General features: G+C 43.4%; 1 protein-coding gene across 1 annotated transcript; it reads left to right on the forward strand.

Annotated features, from left to right (window-relative positions):
* Nucleotides 1-1,356: 1,356 nt before the first annotated feature.
* UCHL1 (ubiquitin C-terminal hydrolase L1) lies at nucleotides 1,357-6,519 on the forward strand. The gene is made up of 9 exons (XM_065060767.1): nucleotides 1,357-1,515; nucleotides 1,655-1,666; nucleotides 1,969-2,097; nucleotides 3,170-3,320; nucleotides 4,724-4,809; nucleotides 4,885-4,932; nucleotides 5,310-5,379; nucleotides 5,751-5,809; nucleotides 6,093-6,519. The coding sequence occupies exons 1-9, from the start codon at nucleotides 1,483-1,485 to the stop codon at nucleotides 6,177-6,179; spliced, it is 675 nt and encodes a 224-aa protein (XP_064916839.1). The 5' UTR covers nucleotides 1,357-1,482; the 3' UTR covers nucleotides 6,180-6,519.
* The last annotated feature ends 13,228 nt before the right edge of the window (nucleotides 6,520-19,747 follow it).

Consider the following 19,747-nt stretch of genomic DNA (forward strand, 5'->3'; position numbering starts at 1 on the left):
CTGTTTTCAGCTAAAAAGAGAGAGGAAAACCCAGAAGTAAATAATACTGTAATTCCCTGTGAACCTTACCCCCCTTCTCCCTGAAAATCTTTGGTTTTGAACAAAGTACCGCTCCTACCTGTACTGAGATAGACTGAGTCACAGGATCACAGGATACTTCAGATTGGAAGGGCTCTCCGGATGTCTCTAGAACAACCTCCTGCTAAAAGCGTGATCAGCTACAAGATCAGCCCGGGTTGCTCAAGGTTCTATCCTGTCCACAAACATCCCAACTTTGCACATAAAATACAAAAAACTTTTTGTTATCCTGTCCTTTCTTCACAAAGTCTTGTACCAGGTGGAACTAATGTGACACTGTATCTTGAATGTTTTACAGCCATATGTCAAAGATTAAACCGTAAGTCTTTTTCCCCAGGCATTCACTGTAAACTCATGAAGACTGATAAATAGGTTGCAATTTAAATACATAGTGTGTGCAACCACCTAATATGAATGGTCCCCCACTAACTTACAGTGCAGTAGATCTACAGTTAAGTTTGTTTGAAAGTAGGCAGGTACTTAGAATTTTTGCCACACTCGGGTCCAAGTCATTCTGCAACAGTGTGGGAAACCAAAGAAAGAAAGCCATCAAAACCAAACAGACTGCAGGCAGGCAGCTGACTATTTTGTTCGGTATTTGCATTGTTTTAAAGATAACTGTGCAGCATCTCTCAGCTATCCACAAGGCTCCCATCTGGCTGTTTACCAGTGAAGTCTGAAAGCCTGTTTGGACTCCACGTGATTTCTAGTGTTTCAAGTAGGTTGGTTTTGTTTCTTTGTTCAAAGATGCTCTAGTCCAAAGACATTCTGTTGAGAAACTGTCAGGTCATGAATAAAAGATAAAAAGCCCCGCATGTTATAACCAACTTCTCTGGGTGGGTTCAGGAACTGGTTCACGCTGCGCAGATGCAATCCTCAGACAGGAGATTTCGGGACGGTTTTATAATCATACTGAAATTTAAAAAATAAGTATCTAATGTTTGTGTTGAGTATCAAAACCATCGTATGCTTTATGCAATACAACACAGCGTGCGGGTGAAGGGCAAGGACCACTGTCCCCACCCCGGTCCCACTGCTTCTGGCACTTTCTCCACAGCAGCGTAAGGCGGGCCGGGGTCCTCCCGCTCCCGCGGAGGAAGCGGGACTCAGGGCCGGGCAGTGCCTCCGACCCCCGGCAGCGCCGGCCGAGCTCTCCCCGCCCCGCGGCTCTCCCGACACCGACTCCCGCAACCGCCCGTCCTCCCGGGCTCGCACCGGCGCACCCCGCGCCCCCCTCGCTTTGGTCGTGCCCTGCTCCTCCCTCTCCCCCCGCCGCGGCGCGGAGTGGGCCAGCCCGCCCCTATATAACAGGTGGGTGGGCGGCTCCGCGCTGCAGCGTCGACGGTTGCGGGGGTTTGTGTGCGGTGGACGCTGTCGTGCCTCGGGCGTAGCCTACCTGCAGCCATGGCTTGGCAGCCTATGGAGATCAACCCCGAGGTGTGTGAGGGGCGGCGGGGCCGTGGGGAGAGGAGGGGGCTGAGGGATCGGGCCTGGGTCGTGAGGGTGGGGTGGGGGTGGGCGATGCGGCGCCCTCTCTCCCCAGCACTCACCACTTTTCACCTGTATTGTCTTCCAGATGCTGAACAAAGTGAGTCCCCGCCGCAGGCGGACGCCGCCCTTTCTCCCTCCATCCCTCGGCATCACGCCGTGCCGGGGCAGCCCCGGTTGGAGCGGTACCGCTGCGCGGGGCGCGGCCGCACCTGCGGAGCGGCGCTGAGGCCGCGCCCTCCCCGGGGGGCGCCCCCTCGGGCGGGTGGTGCCGGCGGCGGCGCCCGGGCGCGGCCGGCAGGTGGCGCCGCGGCACCGCGCGTTATGCTGTGTCACTGGGGGGGCTGCGGGGGGCGGAGGGGGTGTCTCGGCCGTGCCTCCCGGCCCCTGTGACCCCTGCAGGTGCTGTCCCGCCTGGGGGTGGGTCCCGGCTGGCGCTTCGTGGACGTGCTGGGCTTCGAGGAAGAGGCGCTGAGCGCTGTGCCGGCCCCGGCCTGTGCGCTGCTCCTGCTGTTCCCCCTCACCGAGCAGGTAGGTGGTGGGTGGTGTCCCCCGTGGGGTGCTCCTGGACGGCTCTCCGTCACAGGCTCTGGATGGGTCGGGTTCAGGCACTGAGCCTGTGACTGCCCTAGTGCTGTATGGGGTTTCTGCTGTCACCTTGGGCAGGCGAACTAGGCCATGCCTGTCCCAAGCACCCCTAGAGAAGAGAGCAGGCTCTTGGCAGCAATGTCTGTGCCTGCTGGCTGACAGCGGTAGTGCTGGCTGCTGTCAGGAGTGTGCCTGAGTCATCTTTCCAAGCATCAGATGGTTGGGAGTGGGTTTGGCTTTTGTTGGGGGTGATGGGCAGTATCTGCTGGGCGCTTGGTCCCAGACTCCAAATAGCCTGAACTAAAATGAACTGAGCAACAAAACAAGACCTCTTATTTCAGTGCTTCTGTTACACTTTTTGTATCAGACTGAGGAAAAAAGACATGAGCAGTCTTCAGTCTGAGGAATAGCAATTATGTTACCATGCTGAATCATTGTCTGGAGAGGCCTAAATGCTTATGTATGATTAATACATTTAGTCCAGTTGATGCTAAGGAAGAGATGGACGTTGAAATAAAGTATATTTAATGGGTTCTTTACAGGAAGGGCTTCAGCCTTTTAGTAGTGATGGGTGTTATTTACACTTGTCTATGCATTATTCTGAGGGGGAGGGGTTTGTGAAGGGGAGTAATGTAAAGGTACAAAGGGAAACTGTTGCATAGATGTGCTGAGTAGTCTCGTTAAATGGACCAAGACAATGGAGAGAGGATATAAAAGAGCCTATCCATTATATGATTTCCCACCCCAAGCTGTTTCCAGTATACAGAACAGATGGAGAGACCAAGAACAGTGCCTTTGGGTATGACTGAGTCATGCTGGTAGGCCATCAAGATTTGGCTTGTATCCAGTATAAACATACAATGCTTTACTGGACCTATGCCACGAAGATGACTTTCTGGGTAAACCTTTATCCAGTTTTGGTATTGATTCTCCTGCACAACTCATTTGTGTAGTAATTTGCACGGTGAAAAGATACCACTGTGGTGAAATGCTTAAAACAGTTACATGTTCACAGCATGAGAACTTCAGGAAACAGCAGACTGAGAAAATAAAGGACCAAGAAATCAGTTCCAAGGTGTATTTCCTGAAGCAGACAGTCAGTAACTCCTGTGGGACAATTGGTCTGATACATGCAGTTGCTAATAATAAAGACAAACTGAAGCTTGGTGAGTATGGATGTTCTGAAGTGCTTGAATTTACATTTTTTTGTGACAGGAAGATTGAGTTGGGTATGGGCTATAGGAGACACCTGGGGCTTTCATGAAAGCCAAGTTAAGGCATGCTGTACTGCTTCAGTTGGTAAGTGGGTCTTTTAGTGCGCTGGGGGGGGGGGGGCAGGCATGTGGTCTCATCTACTGCCTGAATTGCAGGAAGGAATGTATTTTGGCTCTTGTCTGGTAGCTGCAGTGGTGTCATCCCTAGTGAGTGATGCAATAGGAAAAGGGCACAGTAGGGCTAGTCCAAGTCTGTCTGTAATTAGGAAGTATCATATTCAGAAATAGCTATTGACATTGGTGTTGATGATGTTAACTGAAGAGATCAAGTTCTTCATGCCACTTATGTCTAATGTGAACAGACTTGCTCTTACTTGCTATTTACAGTAGCCTGTAAATAAGTCTAAAATATGTTCTATTTTTGCTGGGAAAGTAGTGTAGGTTCATTGGGAGTTGGACTAGATGACCTCTTAACAGTTCCAGCTCAAACTATTTTATGATCCCATAAGGGTCTGTAAGAAGACTTCTGTGGAGGTAATAGTTCTGATGGTTCTGTTCCTATGGAGAAGGATATAAAACTGGCTTAGGCAACTAGTGGATTGAAGCTCCTATGAAACAGGGTTACAAGTTCTTGTCAAAAAAGGGTTGTCGTTGAGTCCAGGAAGTCCTTTATTCAAAGACTAGAGATTTGCAAAATGTAACCTGCTTTCATTATTCCAAGAGAACTTGAACCCTTTGGGTGATGTGGGCTTCCTTCTTATACAAAGGAAAATACATATGGAAGGCTAAATGAGAGTAGCTTTGCTGGATCCTTCTTGAAAGGATTCTCTGCAGCACATCTTTTGTGTAAGACTAGAGCTCTGGATCTTAGTACTGTGCTACTAATTTATGTTCTAGAAAAAAAAAAAAACACAAAGTAATCCTAGCATGAGGAAGCAGTGTGTTCATCTGAAGGCAGTGAGACAACTTAATTCCATCTACTCATTCTCTTAGTTGATACTTAAGTGTCCTTATGGCTGCCACCTCTTGAATTTCTTCAAAATGGGGCTGAACACCTCTGCAGAATCTACAAGGAGGGAATCAGAAAAGCTAAGTCCCATTTGAAAGTGAGTTCCAAGAGGAATATCCGCAGTACCCTGCAGTACTTGAACTCTGGCGGTTTGTGTAGATTGTTGTTAATAGCTTCTGGATAAATAGCTTACTTCAAGTGGTAGTCATAATATGCTTATGCTGGAGATGGTTCCAGGCTGAGTGTAATGACTCATAGTTAGTGCAACAAGCACTAGTTACTGTGGGCTGCATCTGAACTGTAACTGGTACTCTACCTATACTAAATTAATTGTTTTGTTGTGTAGATGAGGGATCTGCCCTGAAGAAGTTTCTTGAAGAAACAGCTGATCTGTCTCCTGAAGAGAGAGCTAAACTTTTTGCAAACAATAAGGTATATGAACCACACAAACTGCTGATGGTTATTAGCACTTAAGGATGTAGTAACCTGTATCTGCTTTTTCTTAAGGCTATACAAGAAGTCCACAATTCAGTTGCACAAGAAGGACAATGTCGGGTAAGATAATATGTAAAATCTTGGGAGAAGGGGTTAATAAAGATGGTGGAACAAGACAATCTTTTGTCTGGCTGATAGCTGTTACAGCTTATGAGGAAACAAATTAGTAACTTGTGGGTGAATGCTTGTGCAGAGCTTCTTTCTCAAACACGGATTGAAAATTTGGGTTCAGACTCGGTCTGAAAATGACTTTACATTAGGATTTCTGGCACTTGATCTTGTAGAGGTCTTGCTGAGACCTCTTCAGGTGAACTTAAATTTTTAGTCCTTTGCTGTTGCTTTGTTGCTGACATCTCCTCTGTCCATTAGTCATGAGTAGGGTTCACAGTACTAGGCTTTTTTTAGTCTAACAAATGTATCTAATGGTCTCTCCTAAGGTTGATGACAACAGTGTGAACTTCCACTTCATCCTGTTTGTCAATGTGGATGGGCATCTGTATGAACTGGGTAAGGTCCTGAGAACTCTGGAGTTGGACTGGGCCTACTTTACACTGTACAGCAGTGGGGGTGGCTCACACTAGGTGGTTGGTGCTGGTTAAACTGTTGATTGAGCTCTCAAAGCCTCAATTTATATCTTCACTTGAAGATTTTAGTTGAAGATGGGTTGTACTGAAGGCCTAGGTCTCTTGTAAACTATGTCATGTCCTGTGGAGCTGAGAATACTTAGTCCCCTTCTCACTCAAGCTATGTATTGACAATTTATTTTGACCTCCAAAGTGTCTTTGTGTGTGCACTTGTTTTCTTGGGCCTGCTATGCTCACTTCTGCTAATTCAGAAATAATATTAAATACACTGAGTGACAGGTCTTTCTTTCACAGATGGGCGTATGCCATTTCCTGTAAACCATGGCACAAGCTCAGATGACTTATTACTGAAGGTAAGACTTCTTTGCTACGTGTTTCCCTAAAAAGGCTTATAAAAGGGTGAGAGGCATGCATGCAGTGTATAGTGGCTGTACCTACTTGCTATACAAGTTGGTGCTTCTTATACCATGCTAATAAGGTAGTATTGTGCCACAGAGCTAGTGATCTGCAAAGTGTATTTATTAACTGGTGCTACAAGACCTTGTAACTTTGGGACCCAGAGAGGAGCTGCAATGGCTTGGTCTCTACAACAAGTGTATTCTGGTAGTCCTAACAGCACTTTTTTTTCCTTTCAAGGATTCTGCAAAGATCTGCAGGCAATTTACGGAACGTGAAAAAGGAGAAGTTCGTTTTTCTGCTGTGGCTTTGTGCAAGTCTGCCTGAGACACTGAAGAGATGCAAGGAAAACAGTCTAATAGCACACCAGTAAATGCAGTCTAAACTCCAGTGCTTCAGTACTTGTTAAACACAGCTGTTCTGGTAACTTAAATTGTTTCCACCTTTTGCTATACACAGGAGCAACATCAGCTGAGCTTGTGCTAAAGGATGAGCTCAAGTTTTAATGTGAATGGTTCAGACACATCAGATGTCTTTAGACTCTTTTTTCACATGTTAAGTAGAAAATGCTTAACAGGGCTTGTTTAATCTGTGTCATGTTAATTGAGCTATTGGTTGATATTTCCTTGTCTTAAATGAGAATAAAATGTTCTGCTGGAAGAGTAAATGGACTAACGTGATCACTAACTTTTTCCAAAAGGAGTTGTATGGCATCCTCTATAAACCTTGTTCTCAAAGTACCATCAAAGTGTTCCTCTGAGTGAAAAGGTAAGATCAGCCTCAGCTTAAGAGGACAATTGCTTTTCCTAGTGTCTCAAAGGCCTCTAAGGATGGAGAGGAGCACCACCATCTGTGTAATTTTTCAGTGCTGCACTACACTTCTGGCAATGCTTTTCATAATGTCCGGTCTGAAACTCTTAAGCTGCAATTTGCCACCCTGAATATTATAGTTAGAGAGGTAAGGTGTGATAAGCAAACACTCAAATGTGAAAGCTGTCCCCCCTTAAATAGAGGCTATTTGTATTAATGCTACAAGCAACAGAATAGCCACTGAATTGGCTGCTGGTGTTTCCTTGTAGGAGATACCATTTGAATGTGTGTTTTCCTACTTGTGGTTAAAAGAAACCTGCTGGCTAACGCTAAACACAGTCCTCGGCTATACAGTGTGTGCTTATTAACTTGTGATTCTGTTAGGAAGGCCTTGAAGGAGCATATGTTACCTATCCATTCCAAAATTACCTTAAAGAGAAACCCACACTACCTGAATTTTTACTATAGGATGAAATTTTGAGTTCAAGGGGAAGATACATATTTAATAAATATGGCCTCAAGTCTGTGACCTTCAGTGGAAACTGTTACCTGAGTCTAGCTGCTGTTTATCTGCAGCTCCTTGCTGATACCTCAGGTAGCTGTAAGAAGTGGTAAAGCACCCTTCTTGAACTTGGGCCTTTCTTCCAATGCTTTGTCCTAGTCTGTGTCTGCCAAACATGTTGTATGGTGCTGGGTGACTTGTGTTCTTAGGCGGTCACTGGTGCTCTGTGTGTTGCAAACTCTTCCTGATTTCCAGGCTTTGATTAAAGCTGTGCATGGTCTGAGTGTGTTTAGTACTGGGCCTTGTTACTGCTCATAGAACTACCTAATAGCTGAAGCTGTTGGGGATTGCAACATATTTTAATTCAAATTTTGAGGGTTAACTAAAGCTCAGTCCTTTTAATTCTGAAAAATCTGTTTCTGTTAGTAGGGAGGTGAAAGGTATTTAATAGGAAAAAAAAAGGTCTGTTAGATGTCACTTGCTTCTTCTCTACAACAGCATCTTATTCTGCCTATTAGTGGAAGTTGTCACAGGGTGGAGGGGGGGGTCTCTTGGGGCATCTCTGCAGCTTCCTGCTCCAGCACAGGCTCAGCCATGCCTGTGGCTTGGGCTGCTTAGCAACGAAGCCTCCAGGAGAGGAAATGCATGTGGCATGAGCACATGAGGATGGAAGGAGCAATAAAAATCAGATATGGTAGGAGGAGGGGGCAGGAGAGAGAGAGCAGAGCCCAGTCAGCTGTGTGCCATACCTGGGGGAGCTGCTGTAATTCTGCAGGGGACCCCTCTTATGCCTTTAAGGCCATGGCCAAGAGTACTTGCCCTAACTGTGCCTGTGTATGGTTACACAGGCAGGCAATCAATGTTGAAACAACCTGATAGTGCCTTTGAGATACCACTGTATTTTTCTTTTTATATACTGATTGTAACAGCCAAATGTTTCTGGTTTTGTTTCTGTTTTTTTTCAATGTTTTTTATCTAGCAATAGGAATGTCTAGTCCTACTGAAGTTATTTTAGTGTTTCGTAAACTGTTTTTTTTTCCACTGTTTTGCTCAAGCTTCTGGGCTAAGAATCTACCGAAAGGCAACATTTGAATAATTTTGGCCTCATAGGAGGACAGGTAAAGGGTTGTGACAGACCTTATTTTCTCCTCTTCTGGTCCCAGGTACAGCTTCAAAGGATGGAAATGAAGAGAACAGGTAGGGAGTGAATGTTACCCATCCACTCATGTGTAGCACAAGAATAAGGCTGTTCTCACCCATTAAAATTCCCAGAGGGGCCTGGCAAACTGCTTGGCTGCACTCTAAAACAGCCTGGGTAAGAGAGGAAGACGAGTTGCTGGGGTTGGAGATCTCAGGAGTTGGGGTAGAGTCGCCTCAGATGAAGGAGGCCTCAAATGAGGGGTGAGGGTCTGTGAGGTGAATAGATGGAAACTTTGCCATACTAACTGCAGCTGTTCCTGATAGGTTACTGCATTCAGAAGAAAAGTCACAATACATGGAAGTGTGTATGTGCCCAGTCAAAACCATACACAATAAGCTTTAAATAGAAAGTATAGAAGATGTTTTAAAATTATATTGGGTGTGTATAATCTCAAAATAAATGCTTTTAATGCATATATTCCAGCTAGTTCTACTTATTTGCAAGTTTTCAAATCTTCATCTTTGCCCTTATTTTCATACTTTAGCCAGAAGTGTTTCGGTCAAGAGGTGTAAATGTCTGTAGGCTTTTTTTGAGAATGCTATGAATCAAAACACATTGTCTTCGTGAGAAGATGCTCTCTGATAATTTAATATTTTCTGTTGGTCACATCCTATCTGATTTGAGGCTCATTTTTTCTTGTCTCTCCTTGTTTTCTTTTCTTAGGTGCGTGGCATTTTTGTGGGGTTTTGTTTGTTGATTTGGGGTTTTTTGTGTGGTTGGTTGTGTGTTTTGTTTTTTTTTTGTGTGGTTGTTGTTGCGGGGTGGGGGCAGGGGATGGACACTGTTGGGCTTTGTTTGGTTTTAATCTTAAATCTGTAGTTCCATATAGAACTGTTACCTTTCCTCGATTTCATGTTCATCCTCCTTAATATGATGAGCGCTTTTGGCCCTCTCTGTTACTCATCTAAAGCCCTATGTGCCTTTCCTGAATTTTCACTGTGACAATTACTGCGGGGGGGCAGGAGCTTGTGAAGCCTGTTTTGTGTTTTACTCTTGAGAGAAACCTGTGAATGGCTGTTGCCACTGTTGCTCTTCCAGGTATGTGAGGAGTCTGTTAGGCAAATTATTTATTTTGACTTGATGGTTTTCTGCTATTTTTGTGCTGCCTTCTGGAGGTGGACTTTTGACAGCTTATGTATAGAACTATTCTTGGAAATATTTCAGAAACATTTAAGAATCTCAGGTAGGATCTCAGGCTTATCTGTTTAGACCTGCACATTGCTAATTTAGAACCATATCCAGCACTGACTGTGCACAATTTATCATTTTCTGAAGTTTTCTTCTCTGCTGTGTTGAAAGCTGTAGCTAACCTGTTCTGTAGGTGGCAGCATTGGGAAACGTTCAGCAACAAGTCTGTTCTAGGAGCAACGGGAGGCAGAACAGTTCCAGGCGCAGTATTTTCCAGCCATGTATGTAATGTTAAGTTCACAAGTAGTCCTACCACTTTCAGTGGGACCACTCCCATTCTTAAGCACATTTTTGATTTCAGAGCCAAATAGCTAGTCCTTAATTTAGTCAGTTGTTGACCTGAGTGTGATGTAGTGTCCAAAGCCTCTTACACATTTTCATTGCTTATTTGCAGCTGATGTGGCACCACACCACCTCTTTGTCCAGTATATACTGCTGTACAATATATGCAGTACTGTTTCCATGCTAAATAGGATTCTTTTGGGGGAGACTAAGGAAAGAGTGGGAATAGCTCCAGCAGCATCCAGGTTTTGATGCACAGACCAGTTTATCCATCTATAAATAATTAACATGGAGAAGTAGTTAGTTGAAAAAGGGAACTAGACATACTAGTACCTACTGCCTTTGATGCAAAGGCACCAGGGAGTGCTAGGGGCTGGTTCACCAGCCTGTGTGCTGGGCATAGGGAGGAAATAAGACTGACAATAGACCTCATAGTCACAGGATCTGTTTCCTGGTGCTGCCAACAGCCAAGAAGAGGCTGATGACAGGAGTGTAGCTCAGTAACTGTGGACCAAATATAAGTGAACAAGAACTGGGAAAAATGCAGCCAGAAGCTCAGTAACAGCATTAAATTTCCTTTGTGATCAAAGGAATTAAAATATGACTCGCGTTTTGTCATTTTTAAATTCTTGCACAGGGTGATAAGTTACAGGGAGTGGTTGAACTCCCAAATACTACAAACCTGAGTGACCTCAATAGATGAGAGGACAGGGCTAGCAGAAACCTCACAGAGTTCAACGTGGTGAGGTGCAGAGCTCGGCACCTGGCTGGAGCCACTCCATGTCTCTTGAAAGGTTGGGAGGCAGTGGGCTGAGGTGCAGCCCTGCTCTACATGCCCTGGGGATTATGGTAGGTGCCAAATTGAATAAAGCCTGTGTGTTGTGTGCTCTCTTCACGAGTCAGGCAAATTGCCTACTATATTGGGAGCACTGAGGCTAGCAGATGGAGGGGAGTTACTATCCCTCTCTAATATGTCTTGTTCTGGGTCCCCCAAGTCCAAGAAGGACATGGAGGGATCTGGAGAGGGTCCAGCAGAAGCCTACTGAGGCAGCCAGAGGCATGGAGAATATGGCCTACAAGGAGAGGCTGGTGGAGTTGGGCGTGTATTGTCTGGCACAGAGGAGACCAAGGGAGGATCTAATTGTAGCCTACAACAGCTTCAAGGGCATTTGCAAAGATGACAAAGCCATCTTTTTCCTTGGTAGTAGGAGATGGTATATCAAAGAGCAGTAACCACAAATTACAGCCTAGAGGGTTCAGTTTGGGTCATTTGGAAACTAGAAGTGTACTTCTTCACTGGGAAGGTAGTAAAGAACTGGAACAAGTCATCAGAGAAATGGGGACATCTCCATCCTTGGAAGTTTGCAAGGGACCAGGGCTTAACAACCAGCTTTTGTTAAACTGCCCTGTTACAGTATAAACAACTGGAACAGCGATCACTGCAGCTCCAGCCTTGGGAATGGAGTGCTGTGCTCCTTGATGAGGAGCTAATTGTGAGTCTCCTCTCTGTGTCGTGCGTGGGGGAGCTGTTCCTGCAGGAATGGCTGGAGGCTGGTGCTGCTGACTGCTGCTTTTCTGCTCAGGCTGGAGTGGAAGGACAAGAACGGCTGCAGGAACAGCAGCCAGCGCATCTAGGAGGAGGTGCAGGTTTTGCCACTGATAGAAGGGTTGTCTCTTCACAAGGAATGGGGGAAAGCAAAAATCAGGGGCAGATCTGAGGCACCTCATCCACAGCCCATGAATCAGAAACTGAAGTATGAGGAGTCCTCCCTGAGGGTGACAGGGAACCCTATTGGGAATGAAATGCAGGAAAAAGAGCAGAGAATGCTTGATAGGGAAAATGGGAAAAGGAGATAATTTCTGCTTTTTTTTTTTTGTGTCATCTTTCCAGCAGTACCATAAACAACATGAGATGATTTAATGAAGTTTCCCAACGCCTTAGAGAATTGCCGTGCATCAGAAATGAAGTTCTAAATGAAGCCTAATGCAGAAGTAAGAAGCAACATAGAACTGATTTGAAAATTTCTTATGTACTTTTTGCTTAAATGAGTTTCAGATGTGGTTAGTTGATAGTGCAAGGCCTGCAGCAAGATATAAAATGTGAGGAGATCTGTATGATGTTGAAGGAACAAGACTGGGCAAAGGTAGTCCAGTGGGTTTAGCATTTCAAACAGACTACTATAAAAAACAAGGCAGTCCATTCCATTGCTGAATAACACTTGATACCATACTGAGAGATATTATTACTTAAAGCACTGTAGCCAGACTGAATTGCATTTTCTTTTCAAGACTTACACATGTGCATGTTAACATCTTACCAGAACAGCTTCTGCTCTTACTCTATGGAGAGCAGGAGAAATACAGTTTTACTGTCCCTACTTTGCAAGTAAGGAACTGAGATGTAGATTCAGTGATTTGCCTAAGGTGATGCTTGAAGCTGATGGCAGAGTTGGAATAAAAACTAACTTTATAACTACATGTGAAGCTTTTGCAGGCAGAGTTTTACGTTTACGCTAGTTTGGCTTTGTGCCTGAGCTAATATACCCTACCTCTTAGCGTGGCTTATTAGCTAAAGCTCAGTGTTAGACTAACCACAACTTGATTGACTTGTAGAAGAGTCAGGTGAACTCATTTCTGTCTGCAAAACAGGGCCTGTTGAGTCCCTTCCTAACACCTCAAGATGTTTCTCCAGTAGACTTCTATTGCATCATGATTCAATAAATATTGTCTCACTCCTTTCCCCCCTCCCATCCCACAAAAATATTTAGCAACACTGGGAAGTTGAGCAGTATGCATAAATCTGACCTACACATGATTACAGTAAAGAGGCTTTCTGATGGACAGAAGAGTCAGGCTGCAAAGTTGGGGTCATGTTCCTGGTGGTTTTATGGGATTGTTTGGAGAAGTATTTATGAAGGAACAAGACTTTTTGGAAAACAATATCATTTTTTGTCTATCTTGATGCTTTTTCTGACTTTACCAACCAAGCAAGAGAAGGGATTAGATACTGGGTGGTTAATTTTTCCCTACTGCAGAAAGCAGCTATTAGAGGTTTCTGATGCAGCCCAATGCTACACACAGAGGCAGACATGATCTCCCTTAACTGTGACACAGAGTTTAGGTCTTGGGTTTCAATTTTCTGTATCCCAGCAAGACCCTCTTGCAACAAGTCGTAGAGTAACACTCACTGCATTTTGAGAAATTATTGGTACAGGCAGCAGTGACGACAAACTTGCTGTAAAATGTCATGTCGTTTATAAAAGGCGACAAAATCCTCTGTTTGGTTTGAATCAGTCTGATGCATGTTCGTGGCCCTGGATCAGGATGTGAAGATTTAGGAAAATGTTTCTAGAGGCACACAGTTGCTCTTTGGCAAAGTGCAGTGTTGCAGGGCAATGAGAAACTGCTGGTTAAGCAGCTGAGGATCTTGCACAACATGTTGTACAAAAGTTGTTTCATTTCTACCACCCCGAATAGTGTGGCTGCCACAGGGATACCTGTCATTCAGATGACTGATTTCAGTGCTCTGCCGAGCTGCAGTTTGGGTGAGGACAGCTCATGGCTGCCACTCGTGAGGCTTGTCAAGGAGAGAGTCCCAGGGGAGCCTGTGGCCACTGCCTGTGTTTTCCACAGGGAATATGCTTGCTATGTTGCAAGCCAAGAACAAACAGACTGAAAAATCGTGGGAAGAAATTAGTTTAAAATCTCTTTGATTTTCAGAACGTGAGATATTTCTCCCACCAGCATCTAACAATGTGCAGGTCTTGGTTTTTTTTTTTATTGTACTGGCTTGGCTGGCACATTTGAAAGCAGAATCTAAAAGTGTACCTGGGCCCCTGTGAGTTGCAAAAAAAAAAAGAGAGAAAAAATGCTTCTCAAAAAGTTAAAACCTTAGCTTCACAGCAACGTTATTTTTGTTACTGACATTCATTTAATAGACGCATTTCAGGAAATGTCATTTTATCGCTTTGGCAGTAGAATCCATTAGATTTGGTGAGGCAGGAAGTTCTCTGCTCAAACACATTAGCTAAATTCAGCTCCTAGGCTGCAACAGGAGAACTTATTTTTAATCACTGTGTACCACTGCGGCCCTGATTTTACAAGACACCTCAGCTCACGGTTAGTCCGTGATTTCAACTGAAATCAGCCTCCAGTTCAGCTTGAGCACATGGTTGAACTTACGTGTAGGCTGAAGTGATTTCCTTAGTCAGACACTTGATGGTATTTCCACATCTGCTTAGATTCAGATCCCTTTGCTTTCAAGCAGAAGCCCTTCACTTGGTATTTTTCACTCTGGATCAGACAGGGAGTTAGCAAAGTGCCAGTCTTTCTTACAAAATTATACTGATTCTACTACATCAAGTGGGACAGCTTTTCTCAGAATGATTAAACTTTTCCAAGATTTCATATCCTCACTCATCAGACTCCATTTACTGCAGGAAATTACAGTTAAGCTGTATGAAGACTTTCCCTGACTAAACCCAGTGTTTATAAATTATAACCAGGCAGAAAATGTGAATCTCAACAATGTAACTATAGTCTGAAGTGCAAGCGTTCACAAGTTCAACTGCTTTCCAAAATATTTTTTACCACAGTAGTAACATGAGTTTGTATAAATAAAGTATACATTTTTAGCATATTTGCACACTGCAATATAATAGATAATGTTTGTGTGTATTAGAAGCAGACAGACCTGTGTGGGCTGTCCCTGCCTTCATTCTCAGACAGGAGATTTTTGGACATTGCAGCAGCAGTGACCACCAACAGAGCAACTTCCCTCTGTTCAGGGTTTTTTTCATAAGAATGCTGCTGGAAAGCTTCTTAAGAAATAAGCTCTATAAAGCTTCTTAAGAAATAAGACAATAACAAGTTGGATATGGTTTATCCTGTCCCACATTATTCTTCATGTTTATGGCAAGATCTCAATATTCTTCTTTCCAGTGCTTCAGCTTTCATGCCAAGGTATACTTTTTGTTATATCTATATAATAACTTCATACATACAATATGTCCCAATAGGTGAAGAAAAGGTTATTTCCAGAGAAAAGAACAGAACTAGCAGCAATGAGGGATGGGATTGGTCACACAGTTTATCTTTAGGTTTTCTTGCGCTGCCCTGAACAAATCACTGGCTGAATTCACTAATTTCTCTTTGGGGCATAACAGATTTAATACTTTATCCACATTTTGCAAAATATGCAGCATACAAGATGGATCATCATCATGTCCTGATTTATGTAAAATCTTTAAAGCTCAATAAGAAATCATAAAACCTAAACACAGTCAATACGTCCTGCATGGTACTTCTTTAAAATGCTTGGGATAGAGCTACTGCTCACAAGCATATTCATGTGAAACAGGAAAAGGATTTTTTAGGGACAAAAAGGAGACAGGTTACTACATTGAATTTAGGGAAAATTTATCACACACTGACTACTACAATAGGCTAGGTTTTAAATTCTAGGTTTTACATTTCTAGGATTTAAATTAGGCTCTTGGTACTTAAACTTGGTATAAGGAGACTGGCCTCAACTATATTTTGTTGAGCTATAATTCTTTATGGATGATTGCAAGCTACCCCTCCAGGTATCCCACTACAACACTGACAAAGTCACTTAATAAAATCAACAGTGGTGAACATATGGGGTGGGGTGTGTAAACCAGGGAACTCCGGCAGTGGGTTAATGCTTGGCCATGGCAGAGCGAGTGGCCAGTCCCTTGCAGACAGGACTTCACCCCTTGACTCTACACAGAATCAAAAACAGTTAAACCAGGCATGACACTCAGCATGCTCGTTTAGGACCAGCTTTAAAAAGGAAAATAGCTCCACTGTGCACTGGCAAATTCAGCTTAATTGAAAATGTTAGCAGCCAGGAGAATTCTGGCCCATGACCTAGATAATACAGAGGCAAACCATTGTGTGACTGCTTCTCTTTAGTAAATGTAGTACCACAGTCAGCAGTCTGCAAAAATACTCATTTTCAAAGCAAGCTTTCAGTGAAGCTTTCAGAATTACTTCTGTTTCAGGAGGGGAACACAGATGTACGAACTAGAATAGGCTTTCAAAGCCTGTTTGTTTGTTTATTTATTTATACTTATTCTTACTCAGGGCAAAATAAATGCTTGCGCATATGTTTTTTGCAAATAAAGTAGGAAGAGTGAAATCCATAACAAAGCATTACCTTTAAAAAGCGTTACCTTTAAAAATTATGTATATAAGGTAACTAGCTGGAGGAAACCTCTGCAAACACTAACAGACATACTTTGTAAGCTGTGAAAACAAAAATATCACCCATGAGGTAGCAAAGTGCACTGAAACTCATCTCATTTCTTGGACAGTATCATAGTTGACCTTTCTGCATTGAAAAAGGACAGGACACCCAAAATTATTGCAATAGAAAAGGCTTCCCGAACTACAGCCAGTGCATATTTATGGTATTCAAGTATACAACTGCTGCCCACAGTACAGATGGACAGGCCTCCCATTTCATGGTTTCTTTAAAACTACTGCTGATCTCGAAAATGTTCACAGTCTGGAATGGCTTTCTTATATAGAGATGTGCTGTATTCTAACATACAGATTTTGTATTTGAATCAGTAACAAGTTTCACTGATGTCTTGTGGCCGAGATGTGCTTGGTTTAGTACATCTCTAAGTCTGCTGGTCTGGGAACCCTTCAGGATGAGACACAGCAGACAGACAGAAGCAACCCAGGTCTGCATTCCTTCACAGCAGCCACACAGCATGAGCTATGCTGGAGTTTAGCTGGCATGTAGTGGTGTGGGGATTATTTTCTGGAATGGTCTTTGTCCTATTCCCACCGTATTTCGAAGGGTGACAGCTTTTCTTGGTTGAGCAAAGAATACGTCTGCCCAAGAGACTCCATGGAGCTCTCATCTCAACGAGAGCTAACAACTCTCTTTGTCATGCCCTTACTTTTTGTGGTATATCATCTTACTCTGTGCTACTTTCTACAGGCTGCTGGGCATTTAGAAAAAAAGATGCATTCACTTAGATGATGGGCAAAGGAAGGTGTCAGTGGTGAAAGAACTACAGCTCTGTATTTCTGGAATGGGAGCATCTAGACTCTCATCTCAGCTAGTCAGCCTTCTGTATTTTAACAATGATTTTGTTACTTCTACGGAAATAAGATGCTAAGCATTAGTCCTGCTGGAAGGCAAACGCTAATTCTCCCTGCTCATTCAAAATATGTTCCCCCAACCTAAGAAGTCAAAGGTTTTTGAAAAGATAACACAGCATTTTCTGTGGAAACCAAATAAATTTTTTAAATAGTTTTCAGTAGTGCAAGACTTTAAACTGTTTCTTTTTAAAAAGTCTGTGAATTTTTGTCTTATTTATTTTGTTTTCATATTCTCAGAGGTGTCTTGCAAGTAGGGTTTTGCCAGTGTTGAGAATGGAAGCAGATTGCTGTAAACAGGCACAGAAAAATCAGCTGCACAGTGAAGCTCGTTTTTTTGATCTTATGTCATCCAGAATCAGGATCTGAAGGAAGTTTGGGCAAGAAGACGTTATAAAAGTAACTGGAGTTAACCATTCCTTTCATTTAGCTTAAGAATGGTTCATCCAGTTTCTTCAGGGTCATAAAACCAGCTCCTAAGGCAGCTGAAGCTGGTGGCAAAATGCCCCATGATGGTAAATGGTTCCACATTAGATCCTGGAACTTTTACTCACCTCACCAAAATATACAGACTTATAAGAGGCAGAGGAGAGTTTACAAACCAAAGCTATTATTGCACGAATTAATGAGGATGATTAGTGATAAACCATGGTGCTGGGCCCAACTGGTGAAAAAAAGCAGGAGGGCTGAGTGGTCAGATGAGGTCACCAGAGCTTTACATTAAATGTCTTGCTCTGCCCCCAGCTTTCTCAAGCAAACTGCATGGCCAAAGCCCCACTCCCACACACTCTGTCACTTGGGGAAACCTCAGCCTTCAGCTGGGCAGTGTGATCCTCTTCAGAACCAATGGGAGGTATGAGGGGCTCCTGGCTGTGGGGCACAGAGACCAACAAGCTGAGTGGGGCATTGCTTAAACAAGCTGATGGGAAATACTGAGTCTGGGCACCAGTTTACTCCAAAAGGAGTTAAACACATTGTGATGGCAAGAGGGAGGTGTTTACCCCTGCTTAATACACTCGCCATGAATATTCTCCCAATGTTAGGCACCCTTTTGAATGAGAGAAAAAGAAGACATGCCAGACAGCCCTGGGCTATGTCCCTTCTCTGGCCAGGCTTTTTCCCCTGCTCTGCAGCCAAAACATGTGCTGAAGCCCTCTATGTTTAACTGCCAAGTTTAACTGCTAAGCTATTTGGCACTTCCTGGTAAATGGCTCTCCCTCTTACTTCCTGCAGTAGTCCTCTGTATATAAGCAATGAAATATTTACTGGAATAGGATCTTGAATTAGACACTTCCACACTAGTTTCTGACTACTCATCATTAAGTCAACATCTCTCCTTGGCTTAACATATATCCAGTTTCTTTATGCAAACCATAATTCAGAGACCTGTACAACTGCAACAGCCTGCTGGTGGTCACCAGCTTCTAAAATATGGAAGCACCAGCTGCAGGTACAAGGTAGACCCCTGACCTCCCAGTTGGTGCCTGGATGTGCACACTGAGCATTGTAAGACTTCACTCAATTCTGTCTTGTGCAAAACCTCACCTATGTACCCTTAGCAGCCCACGTCCTTGGCAAGGGGAAGGCCAAGTTCAAGAGTCTCCTGACCCTTAACTGTGACCATGAAGCTGTTCTGTGGTACCAGGAAATGGAGACCCACCAGAAAAAACAAATTTGACACTGGGACAATGCTGGCAGAAAAATAGGGTCTGAGGGAACTAGGGAGGGAGAAACTGAACATATTTTCTGAGGGTTTCGATAATGCCTAAAAATTCAGTGCGGTGCTCAGAGTGTTCTGTTGGATTTAATGTTGAGTTCCAGCTGATGGTTAAAACAGTGACCTGGTTGTTGAAGGTTCAAAAGATTTTTGAAGGCAATGACACACAGGCTGGTGCTGTGTTCCTTCTGTAGATGGCACTGTAACTTACCGAATGCTTTGCTTCTCTGCCCAAAATTTTTCTGACGCTAACAGCATTATGACATCACAAAAAAGCACATCGAAGGTAAAAACAAAACAAAACAAAACCTCAAAACCATCAGTAACATTGAGATGAAACTTCAAATCACAGGTGTGATTTCTGGTCTTAAGTGCATTAGAGCATTACACAAGAAATCACCCTAGTTCAACATCTGCAAATGGTCCATAGCATGTCCTTGGGGTAGAATATAAGAGACTAAACGTATAGTGCTGTGCCCTTACATGCTGTAGCAATTTACAGGGAGTGGGAGGGACACCATACAGACAGATGAGGTAACTTTACATTTAATATCACTTGACAGATTTGTCTTCAGTTAATTTCTTCAATTGCTTTTGCACCCATATAAACTTTAAACATCCACAGCAAACCAGATGGTCCTGGTTGAAACATAACTTCTGACTTTTTTCCAGAGCGAACATAAATCCAAATGTATGGTAAGACATTTGAAGAAATTAATGTGCAAATGATTATCATTATGAGCAGGAGCTAAGTAAAAACAACTGCTTACACATGACAAGTCATAGATAGTTTCCTCCATTATTTTCCTCTTTGCACAGAACTACTTCATGATAAGGACTCTTGTATCTTAACAGTGTCATGTGTAAGTGGCACTGCCAGCATCCTTAGTGCTCATCCGCAGCTTAGCAAACATAGTTCTCTGTAACACTAGGGCCAACACGTCAGTTCACTTAACTCTGTTTGTAACCACAAAACATTTCTAAAAATATCACTGAATGAAAACACCCTGCATAAAAAGACTTGTTAGATCATCAAATTTATAGCAGTATCAACAAAT

This window comes from Columba livia, chromosome 4 (assembly GCF_036013475.1).
Source record: "Columba livia isolate bColLiv1 breed racing homer chromosome 4, bColLiv1.pat.W.v2, whole genome shotgun sequence".
NCBI lineage: Eukaryota > Metazoa > Chordata > Aves > Columbiformes > Columbidae > Columba > Columba livia.